The following is an 11,989-nucleotide window of genomic DNA, read 5'->3' on the forward strand; positions in this document are numbered from 1 at the left end:
TGTGGTTAAAAAGATAACAAGGAAATCTCTCAGTGTTATATATCTTGTATTGTAATGTCTTTTAAATAATTTTTTATAATAAAAAATTGATAGTGTTATCCGATTGTGTTATGTTTAAAGACCATGTTCAATGTTTAGGTTGTTAGTTAGACAGATGGTCTACAACTACATTAATCCTCGCATTAATTTAATTAGTACTAGGAAGCAAATCAATTTGCAGATTACACCAAATCATCAAAAGTGCTATAAAGTATTTGATGCGACCTGCCAACCTGTTGTGTTTTAACAACTTTCCAAGCAATTTACTAATCGTCTGTCAAATAATCATCAATATGTTTTTTTTAACAACGAGATTATTATCTTATAAAAGATAAACTCTATATGATAGAGAATAATACCCCGATATGCTGATCTGTGTGTACTAAGAATCTGATCGGATTCGATTATCCATCGTCTAACCTGGGTAGAATACAAACTGACCCGATCCGAAGATTGATGTCTTTATTAGCTTAGTGAATTCCTGTTCTTAATCGGTCATGTTTGTTCCCGACCTGAGTGGTTGACCTCGGTCCCGAACCCCAGAGGTATACGCTGACAGTAACACCTGAACCGAGCCCGATGGCTATTAATTGGTCAATTAGATATTTCGTTGCACGTGGACACTTCTCCTTGGACCCTCGGTCCGTACATGTCGACCCCTCAGCATGTGTTCTCTCCAAATCTCCTATAAATACATCGGTAGACGCCCATAATATATAAAATAACTCTTCCTTCAATTTCGTCCAAACCAATTGTTAGACTGCAAACATCATTCATACTGTGAGCATAAATATAATATAAACATAAATGTGCAGTCCAACTATCAGCTAAGGCTTTTAGTTGGATGAAACACATAATTCAATTTGGTATCAGAGCCATGCAAAAAGGTCATGGGTTCAAACTCTGCGCTACCCGTAAAAAAAGTCACACGTGAGGGACAGTCCAACTATCAGAGACTTTTAGTTAAATGGAGCACATGATTCAATTCATACGTTTACTCCTCTCTTTCCAAAAAGAATGTTGTGAATGTCTCCGGAATGGCAGAAACTTGATGCTGATTGCTTGTATAGCAACTTTCGGAGCAATTACTTGTTACCTTTTTATAATATTAAAGTACAATACTTTTTGAATTTTTCATTCGGATGGTTTTGTTTAAAAGCTTAAGGAATTGGCTTTCTACTTAAGTGTGATTGCAGATTAAGAAATCTCGTACGTGTCTCCTACTAATCAGACAAAAGCACGTGTAGTCAAGACTAGGGAATTTAGGGATTTCAACATCTTTATAGTTCTATAAATTTTCCATATCTTCATTTAAAATAAATAAATAAAAATTGGATGATAGAAAAAAATCAACATTCATTACTCAAAATTATATACCGGTGTACTTACAAAGGCGCAAATTATATGGTGGACCATCATGGCTGATACTGCAGTTGTGTTGAAATGATACTGTAGTTATGTTGAAAAGGTACTGGGGTTGTGTTGAAAGGAAACTGCAGTTACGCGGAACAGAGGACGTTCATTCATTCAACACAATTGCAGTATCCATTCAACACAACTGTAGTATCCGTTCAACACAACTGCAGTATCAGTTCAACAAAACTGTATTTACAGACAAATGAAATGGCCTCTGTTTCTTCGCAACTGCAGTTTCCTTTCAACACAACTGCAGTATCCGTTCAACACAACTGCAGTATCAGTTCAACACAACTGTAGTATCAGCCATAACCTATGGTCCACGGTATAACAACTCTTACAAAGGACTACAAGAAGATAACAAACTTAGATTACTCATAATTAATTGACCAATTAAGAAAGTCAACAAATTGCTCCTACTCTTAAATTGCTCCTACTAAGAGTCGGATAAAGTTACTGACCAACTTAACCAAAATTACTCTTTAACATATACTATGTTTTTTACTACCAAAACTGCCAAAAGTGTGAACTATGTAAATCCCACCTTGCAACCCTAATTGGCAAAAAATTACAAAAAAAAAATAGTTAACTAGCTCAAATCAAGAAAACTAATAGATGTAAAATTGTAAATTTGTAGTTACTTTCAAACTTAGTCATTATTTTTTTTTTGTTGCATTGGGATGTGTTATTATATCATGTTTTGTAAATATAACAACTTGGGTGTAGCATTATATGTCCGATACAACATTGATGATGCTACATGTTCCCTTAACACACATATCAATACCCTGACCAAATAGTCCATACGTAACTCTGATTCATTGCCAACAACGTTTTCACATTATTCCTGGGACGTATAGTACGATGTGAACTCCTTTACCAGCTTAAGCACCGGAACCAGCCAACCGCCGTCTGGTGGCATTGGAAACGGATACCTGACTGAGTTCATCTGTTTGAGATGACGGCTTTCTCTCGCTAGGTGGAGTATAATGCCGCAACCATACACCAGTATACACCTACAATGCAAACATCAACATCAAAATCAAACAACAGATGTTTAAAAAAAAAAAAAAAAAAAAATCGAACAACAGATCAAACTAAAACTGGTAACGTGATCACTAAAGAAAGCATAGATCGACTGTAACCTGAGCTGGTCTCATTATTTTTGTATCTGGATCGTCTAAGGACTCTCGCCAATGAGACAAATAGCCAGCCATTCGGGGGATGGCAAACAGGACAGGGAAGAACTCCGTTGGGAAGCCCATTGCTCTGAATCGATGGTGAACATACATGTTTAACAATTTTTACTCGAAATCCAAAGAATTTGATCAAGATAATTTAGCCACACCTGTAGATTAACCCAGAATAGAAGTCGACATTTGGGTACAACTTTCTCTTAACAAAATACTCATCTGAAAGGGCAGCTTTCTCCAATGCAACAGCAATCTAAAAATAAAAGGATACATTCAAGTAAACCAACATTTCAATTCATTGAGAAACTCTACGCAAGGTTATTGTAGTAAGAATGTTATAATAAATCTGTTTACAAGGAAATCCCCCACCCCAAAAAAACATAATAAATAAAAACTACAGATATGGACACTGGATGAAAAAAGAATCCCGAACGGCACCTATGTGGAAGTGTAAAAGTAGAGAGCCATACCTCAATTAAAGGATCCCGCCCAACAATGGAAAATACCTCTTCTGCTAGCTTCTTTATGACCCTAGCCCTAGGATCATAATTTTTGTAGACACGATGCCCAAACCCAGACATTTTACGCTTCCTAAGGATTAATTATCATAAATCAACAATGGGTAAATAACACAGAATAATACCATATGAAAATTACAAGTTAGTATGGCCAAGGTAAAATTTCTACCTGTTCTTCACACCATCAAGAAACTCGGGAATTCTTTCAATACTTCCAATCTCGCTCAGCATCTTAAGTACAGCCTACGAGCCATAACAGGAGAAACCATAAATGACTAGAAGACAAGAACCTCCCTAATCATTTGATCAACGTTATTATAAAAGATTGATACGTAAACTTTCTTAAATGATGAAAGCTTTGGAACTTGGACTAGTAATGTTCCTACTAGAACTTCAAGTACCTCATTTGCTCCGCCATGAAGAGGGCCATACAGTGCTCCTACTGCTCCGGCAATAGCTGTGTACACATCAACCCCGCTGCAGATAACAGAAGCAAAGGTATATAAGTGGCGCCATATTTAGGACTGCTTATAGATGATTTGAGGATTCTGAGTCTCTGACCTTGATGCAAGGTGGCGTGCAGCTGCTGTAGAGCAATTCATTTCATGCTCCGCATGTAACATAAAGAGAATTTCCAGTGCACGAGCAAGTTTTGGATTAGGTTTGTAAGACCTATCACCTCTGTTTTTGTAAAACAAATAATTCATTTAGAAGTAGATGATGGCGAGAAGTGTCTTAATGGGTCTACTGTGGACCGCAGTTCTTGAAACCAACATGAGAGCGCTTAATAATGTAAATCTACACTGGTAAACATGGAGAACAATTCATTGCGACCCAATGAGAAAGGGAAAAAACAATGAGAGAGACTATTCTTAAAAGCAAGAAACACATTGGAATTTTTGGTTGCATATTTGAAGTACAAGGCGAAAGAACTTACAGCGAATCTAGCATGTACAAGAAATTTTCAGCATAGGAAAGATTGTTGGATGGAAGAACAGGTGGCCTTCCCGCCATCCTCAAATAAGCAGCTGCAGCGATAGTCGGTGCCTGTCAAAGTGTCATTACAACTTCTCTGCTTAAATCTTCGAAAATAGGTTAAAATTCTAGCCTCTTAATAAACTATGCAGGATACAAGATTTTAAATGACTTAATTCATGTAACTTTTTTTTTTTGACAGCTAAAGCAATAACATAGAAATATTTAAAAGGAAGAAAAAGAAAAAGAAAATATCAACCTTCCCAAGGATGCGCACAACTTGTTTATCTCTCACTTGCTTGGAGTTGTATATATCTTGGCCCTGAGTCAGCAAAGGATCGTATGGTCAAATGCATAAGTAGCATCTCAAATGAAGAGATTGACTAAATTGTAATTCGAACACCAAATTGTCTAGCTAAACAGCCAAATTAAGCAAAGCACTTAAGAAATGCTTTGTAGACTTAATGGAATGAATTTATGATTCTAATTCCAGGTAAAGGCAACCTTAATATTGTAATCTGAAATTAAATATTTACAATAGTACATAATGAAATCTTGGTAGAAGCTACTGCAATGTGAGCAGACAACAAATTAAAAAACTCTTAACAAAATACACTTACTCTAAGAGCTGGATTGGCATCTGGGTGAAAGACGGAAAGTGCACTCATTGCACTAACAAGAATACCCATAGGATGAGCATCGTGAGGCATCGACTGAATGATATCCTATGCACGCCAAATCACAAAGCTATCAGAAAACAGTAAATATTACGTCAACAATCCTGCTCTGGCAAGATAAAAGCATACCAAGATTCCTTGAGGAACAGCTGAATGCTGTGAAACAGTAAATTCCCAGTCTGCTAGTTGATTCGCGGATGGTAAATTGCCATACACTGAACGATCAACCAACCAAGTTCAGGATTATAGCAGAACCGCAAAACAATTTATTTAAACAAAATATATATTGCACTATAATAAGCAAAGAAAGATTTTTTTTTCTAAAGGATCAAAAAAGTTACTTTCTGAAGTTAAGTTACAAATACTTACTCAACAGATAAGCTACTTCCAAGAAGGAACTTCCCTCAGCCAGTTCCTCAATAGGGTATCCCCGATATCTAAGAATCCCAGCATCACCATCTATGTAACATATTGATGACCGTACAGGAGCTGTGTTAAGGTAGCCAGGATCATAAAGCTTTAGACCCTTGTCATGCTCTCCCGTACTTATCTAAACTTCAAATACCAGAACATAAGAATGATTTAAAACAAACAAAAAAGAGGATAAAGAATCATTACTAAAAGAATTGTCTTATCCTATGCAATAGAGAGTGGAGAATATCATTCTTTTCCACCACAGTGTCCTAGAATTCCATATCCTGAAGCAATTATGGGCAATTTTCTCCGATTCTAACATCCTCTCTATAAGTAAACTATCCAGTTCTTAATATAACCTTTAGTAAACAAGCAAATTCACAGGGATTAAAGAAAAAATAACGACAATAGCATGGCAATCAACTAATCATAATAAAAAAATTGAAACTTTACAGCTCTATAAAATATTCAAATATGGGATATACCTTCTTCAAGTCGGTGGCTTTGATGGTGCCTTCTTCAGAAACATGGACCCGGTACCTCTTACCGGTCCGGTCATCGATGATCGTGAGAGCGCCTTTGAGATTCGGGGGCGGCTGCACGAGGTCGGTGGATGAAACGGGAGAGGCATCGAGGAGGACTTCATGGGTGGAATTGAGAGAAGCGGGTGGCGCAAAGTGATAAGAGAGCACCGCCAAGCGGGCGCGAGCCACGGCTGAGCTATCACCGCTCTCCATATTTTTTTTTTTCTGCTGTCTCCGTCCAAAGCTTAGCAAATAAGATTGAAAAATGGAACCTTTGGGAAATGCAGGTTTGCTTGTTGCAGCAAAATAGTCCGGTTTTGCACGTAGAAGTAACGTTTAGAATTCCAATAAAACCATCCTATCCAGATTTCCATAATGGAAAATGATTTATGCCTTGTTTTGTGTTAGGCGATAAAAGATAACAGATTTGTTAGGGGGTTTGACCAAGAAATTGTATTAGCTTTCTGTAAAAAAAAAAAAAAAAATTGATAAAAGTTTTGTTTTATGTTAGCAGCTAATAGATAAAAGACACAAAAAGATATTCTTAGTAATAGTAGTAATAAAACACAACAAGAATAATAGAATTTTAAAAAAATGACTTGGAATCAAATTAAGAAGAGGCATTAAGCTCCCTCATTAAAAAGGGAGCTCAATGCCCCCTTATTCATCCATGATGTATTTTAAAATGATGTATATGTATATATACACACACATATATATAGGTTAGAGAATTTTTATACAAGCCTAAACAAAAAATTTGGACATTAGACAACTCATTATCTCGATGTAGAGAGTCCAAGATACATAGCCAAGCCCAGTAACCAGTTAGACAAGTAAGAATTTGAGACGACAATTTTCTTTTCTTCTTCTACACATACTACACACATATATTCACATATATAAATATAGTCAAATCCTATTCAGTTTCTATCAGAAGATATGTTTAAGTAATTCAATTTTCTCTCACTTACTTTTTTTTTTACCCAACCTCTAATTGATAGCCAGAAGACTAGTTCTCTCTCTAGTTGGTAACTGGTAAGGAACTAGTTAAATGATTTGCTCTATTTCACATGAGTTGAGATATTTTCTCTCACTTACTTCAACAAGTACTTCTCAGATAAGAAAAATCCGTTTATGTATATAATAATGGAAACGTGTAGTAGCTTCATATGTGTTAATAGTATTTGAGAATGTTTTGGTTCATCTTTAATTTCATGTACTGAATATCACATGTCAGCATTTAATTATAATTAGTTGGACTATAAATATTTACTGACACCTTAATACGTAGAAGGCATGTCTCCGTTGTGTCACTCTCATAATTTAAACATTAATCCATGTGATAGCGAGTTAACATCTTCGTCTTCCTTAAACATCAATACCAAACACTCATCTCTCTCATGCCTAAGAAATACAATAATTATCTGCATTGACAGCTCAGTTGATCACAAGGATAAAGTTTGGAAAGAAAAACCCAGGATCAAGTCTCACAAGTGACAGCGCACGCTAGACAAAGGTCGCTCTTCTATGTTCTACTGAGTTTCTAAGTAACAGATTTATTTTCTTGTAATCATTTATCCCTTAAGATCATAAGGCGGAATATACTTAGTACAGCGATCGAGAGTGCAGGCAGGTTTAATACTTACCAGGTTACACCACCCACCCCATCACCATCTTGTACTTGCACACGTACAGCTTTGCCCACGTGAGGGCTGTAACATTTGTTACTGACCAACCCGAGAATCCGAGAAAACATAATTATCCTTAATTAACTCGAATCATATATAATTAATTAGTCGGAATTTAATGTGGCTACATTGCTCATGATTCGAGCATATATGCATGCGAGAAAGAATCATTCATGGTGCAACGTTAAAATAGTACTGCGTATGTATAATGGTTGTAATAGTGATGAGTTGTGACAAGTGATTGACTGAACATTGCTCTCACTCTTATTGGTAAGAGAGTGGATTCTTGCCTTTGTTCCCTTTCTACAAAAGAGGAAGTGAGATTTATTCTTACCGCACACTGCCCTCCCCACCATTCATGCTTTTAACATTCTCTTTATTTTATATATATATATATATATATATATATATACTCAAATGCGGCCTTATTTTAAGGTGCGGTCAATGCAGACACACCAATAGTATATATAAAAAATGTACGAATAGTGTTAGAAAAACGCACAACAATCAAATGCACAAATACGCCACAAAACGCACCACACACCTAAAAAAAAAATGCACCATACATCCCATGATGCGTTTCCGAACATTGTTTGGTGCTTTTATATGTACTTAATGGTGCGTTTTGTGGTGATGCGTGTCTAATAGTGCTTATTTTTTGCGCATTAGTTTTTTTTGTTGTGCGTTTCCTAACACTATTGATGCATGTTTGCATAATTTTGTGTGTGTGTGTGTGTGTGTGTGTGTGTATATATATATATATATATATATATATATATATATGAACCCATTCATTAAACAAAATCATTATTTCATGTTGTATCTGAGAATGAAAGTAATCTGCTTTTAATAATAAGATCTTCCACTTGTCCTATACATGGTGCTCACACAACCTTAACAGCAACCCTACTTTATTTAAATTTGATAGACGACAGTGAAAAATGCCAAAAGTTTCAGGTATGTGGAGTACAAAAAGTTGCAGATATTTTCTCATTTTTCATTATTATTATTTGGAAAAATTTTGTAGTTTTAACCATGAGTTTTAAGGCAAGCCAAGTGTAGTTACGCTTTTGCCCTTAATTAATATAGTGTTGCATTAATACCCTTATTAGTTACCAATGCCATATATAGTCATTCTCTTGACCGATGCTATTTTGAATAGCAAAACCAACACATATTTCTAGCATGAGTTATAATCGAGAAATTAATTTAGTAACTTTTAAATATTGCATGTATTTTGTTCAACTATTAACAATTATAATTCTTACCGAGTATATTGCAAATACTCGGAACCTGAACAAATACTTTCTTCTCCCCCCAAAATCGAATCTTGAAGGTCCATCTCCAATATCTGATAGAAACTAAAACTGTAATTTTTGTATTACAGTATTATTTTTATTATGGGGGGCCATGGGGGAAGACTGGTAAGAGAGGCTGCAATTGGTTAAAAAAAAAATCTGTTGAGAAAAAGTTGAAAGGAATTCATTTTGATGCAGATGGGATCCAGCTCCCTGAGTTGCATTTGTCCTTGTGTTCAGTTCTGTGAAAGGTCTTGTTTCTTCATATATATATATATTATATATATATACACTCATCTATATATCACACACCCCACACATCTAATAACGTTAAACTTTTAGACAATTATGTTATGCTTCTTAACATTAGCAAATGGTGCTGTTAAAGCTAAGCATGAACAGTTGATGGCCCAGCTGGACTGGCCAGATGAAAGCATGTGAGGTACTATGATTTTTTTTCTCCTGTAGTGCATAGTTGTTGCTCTGCACTGCCATGTAAAACAACAGTGGTCAATGTCAAAATAGGAAAAAATTGATGGGTCTTTGTAACAATAATACTTGGAAGATAGGACTGAAGGGGACACTCCTTGCTTTAGTATATACATTTGAGGAGAGGGACATGTCACACCCTCTACTCACTCAGGGTGCCTATTCAAAGCTCTTGGGCCCCCCTTTGCTTAGATCCAAATTTTGAAATCATCACAATATTAGGGCCACATCCCAGCTAGGAATCTTGCTTGGTGTATTTCTTTCGTGAGTAACGTTACACAAAAAGATTCTGTATAATTAATGTAAGATATGCATAATTTGTTAAGTATTCAATTAAAGGACCGGGTTTTGTAATCTGATATAATAATCAATAGATCATAACACGTTACATTACATCATTAAAACAGTCCTATCCTATGGATTGTGCTTATTACTATAAATGAACCCTAGACCTTAGCATTATTTCCATTGGGATCAGAAAAGGGTCAAATTTTGTAATCATTTCTACTTAGCACATATCATTAAACCATATCTTGAAATTAGCACCCCCAAAATGATGATGCTAATGATTATATTTAACATAAAATATTGATTAGACATTCCAAAAGGATGCCCAAATTCTGAGGAGTTGTTGGATAGGTTGCCAGCAAGTTAAACACTTCTGTGTTAGCCCAGTTCAAAGAAAAAAATCATGATTAATGATCACTAAACCAGTAATATTAATGAATAATGAGATAATATAGTGAAAGAATAAGCTAAGGGCAGAAAGAACACTAAACAGAGAAGAAGTAATGAAGCATTCCCACAATACAGAAAGCAGCAATGGAAGAGAATGATATGCTTAACTGATGAGATGAAGCTTCAGATTTGTTGAGTGTGTAATCAGTTTTGTTCCTTCCACAGATATCAACTTTGGAGAAGTAGACTCCATTTGCTTCAGATGGGCTCAAGCACAGCCCTGGATTTTCACTAAGGTCCAAATTCTTGCCCAGCCTCCTGAGAAAACTTGAGTTGAAAGGAACAACACCACCCAACAAGTTTCTGCTCAAGTTCAAGTGGTATATGTGTGAGAGATTGGCTAGTTCAACCGGAATCTGGCCGGTTAACCGGTTATTCTGCAGTGACAGTGTGCTTAAGTTGTTTAGCAGGGAATAGGTTGTTGGTATTGTGCCGGAGTACCCAGAGTTGGCTAGTCTGAGTTCTTGAAGTTTCTGCAGCTGACCAAACTCAACTGGCAGTGATGTGAACATGGGATTATCATCCATGATGAAGTACTGCAAGCTTTGCAGCTGGGATAGCCCTTTTGGAAACTTCCCAGTTAGTCTGTTGTTGCTCAAAGCCAGGAAGACTAAAGAGTGGAGCTTTTCAATGCTGTCTGGGATATTACCAGTGAGTGCATTTGAGCTCAAGTCAAGCTTCTGGAGCATACCAAGCTGTCCAATTGTCTCAGGAATTGAACCCCAGAGCTTGTTATAGCTCAAATCAAGGCCTACAAGGTTTTTCAGATTTCCCAGCTGGGAAGGAACTGGGGCAGACAGCATGTTATAGCTCAAATCAAGGTGTAGAAGAGAGGTCAAGGTGAAGATTTCTGGTGGGATTGGGCCATTCAGGCTGTTTTGAGACAAAGTGAGAATCTGAAGTGATTTTAGGGAGGAGAGGTGGGGTGGGATTGAGCCAATGAGTGCAGGGTTTGATCTCAGACTCACCTGCAGCAATGGAGAGCTAAAATTGTTGGGGTTGGGGTCAGAGAGAATGATTCTTGTTCTGGTGTGAGTGAAGCAGTGAATGAAGAACACAGATTCAAGGTGAGGAAGGTGGAAGATATCTGAAGGGAAAGTGGCTGTGGGCTTGCATGTTGGGTTGGGGAATGTCCCAAAATCTAGCCTGGTGACACGAGGCCGGTTATCGGGACCGAAAGTTCTGCACTCAATTCCAACCCAAGAAGAAGAAGAGCAGGGATTAGGGTGGGAGATTCTCCAGTTGTAATCAGAGGACATGTTGTCCATAATCTTGAACAGAAGTTGCAGCTCCTGGGGATCCATGTTGGATTTTGGAGGTGGGAGGTTCTGTTTCTGCAGCTGTTCTCTTACATAATGTTCATTGGTGGAGACACAAGGACTAGGAAAAGAAAATGAGAAGAGTAAGAGCAGCAAGGGAAGGGGAGAATGTGAGAATAAACCGCACATTTTGTTGTGAGTTTAATGAAATGTGATGAATTGCTGATGGATGGACTTATAATAACTGAGGAATGGTACTGGCCTGCAAGAGCCATGTATGTTTGGTTCTTATTTCTTGGGGGACTGATAGAGTAATAGATGATGCCACTATTTCCAGTGTACGTTTCTGTCCGTTAACTTGTACCAGACTCCATAAACATTAGACAATTACCATTTGATGTCCAAGTGAAATAACCTCTTCTTACAACATATAGATAACCTTATTTTTACAGTCCCATAGACAAGTACTTGGATATTCACATTACAATGTGTCGAGAAAACTAAATCAATCAGAGGTAATGAAAACACCTTGTGCGCAGAGTGCACAAGGGGTGGGAACCCTGAAGACCGATAGGTGACTGTCAATTTACCTCCTACAGTGGCTCTTGGATAGAAATTCTAAAGGTTTAAGATTAATCTGACATAAGCTGGGAAACCGCTAAAAGAAATGACAAGAGAGTAAAATGATGGGTGGGTAAAGTACAGACAAGAAAATAAGTGAGGCATTGAAAATTAGGAGGGGGGGGGGGGGGGGAATAAAC

The 11,989-nt window shown here is 36.9% G+C and overlaps 2 protein-coding genes across 2 annotated transcripts; both read right to left on the reverse strand.

The window, feature by feature from the left end:
- Positions 1-2,069: 2,069 nt before the first annotated feature.
- LOC116011431 (citrate synthase, glyoxysomal-like) lies at positions 2,070-6,117 on the reverse strand. The gene is made up of 13 exons (XM_031250992.1): positions 5,718-6,117; positions 5,188-5,368; positions 4,948-5,033; positions 4,762-4,866; positions 4,401-4,463; positions 4,104-4,213; positions 3,728-3,847; positions 3,568-3,643; positions 3,336-3,409; positions 3,119-3,239; positions 2,804-2,901; positions 2,601-2,724; positions 2,070-2,471 (listed from the first exon to the last, which is right to left on the reverse strand). Exons 1-13 carry the CDS (start codon positions 5,967-5,969, stop codon positions 2,340-2,342), a joined length of 1,542 nt encoding a protein of 513 aa, XP_031106852.1. The 5' UTR covers positions 5,970-6,117; the 3' UTR covers positions 2,070-2,339.
- Positions 6,118-9,926: 3,809 nt separating this feature from the next.
- LOC116011185 (receptor like protein 29) lies at positions 9,927-11,453 on the reverse strand. Its single transcript, XM_031250713.1, has one exon. It carries the CDS (start codon positions 11,415-11,417, stop codon positions 10,005-10,007), a length of 1,413 nt encoding a protein of 470 aa, XP_031106573.1. The 5' UTR covers positions 11,418-11,453; the 3' UTR covers positions 9,927-10,004.
- Between the last annotated feature and the right edge of the window lie 536 nt (positions 11,454-11,989).

The sequence above is a fragment of the Ipomoea triloba genome, chromosome 2 (assembly GCF_003576645.1).
Source record: "Ipomoea triloba cultivar NCNSP0323 chromosome 2, ASM357664v1".
Classification (NCBI taxonomy): domain Eukaryota; kingdom Viridiplantae; phylum Streptophyta; class Magnoliopsida; order Solanales; family Convolvulaceae; genus Ipomoea; species Ipomoea triloba.

Coding starts and splice junctions, on each gene's coding strand:
- LOC116011431 (XM_031250992.1), bottom strand. CDS start 5,969: ATGGAGAGCGGTGATAGCTCAGCCGTGGCTCGCGCCCGCTTGGCGGTG. Junction 3,644..3,727: donor GCACGCCACCTTGCATCAAG/GTCAGAGACTCA, acceptor TGTTATCTGCAG/CGGGGTTGATGTGTACACAG. Junction 3,410..3,567: donor TTCATGGCGGAGCAAATGAG/GTACTTGAAGTT, acceptor TATGGCTCGTAG/GCTGTACTTAAGATGCTGAG.
- LOC116011185 (XM_031250713.1), bottom strand. CDS start 11,417: ATGTGCGGTTTATTCTCACATTCTCCCCTTCCCTTGCTGCTCTTACTC.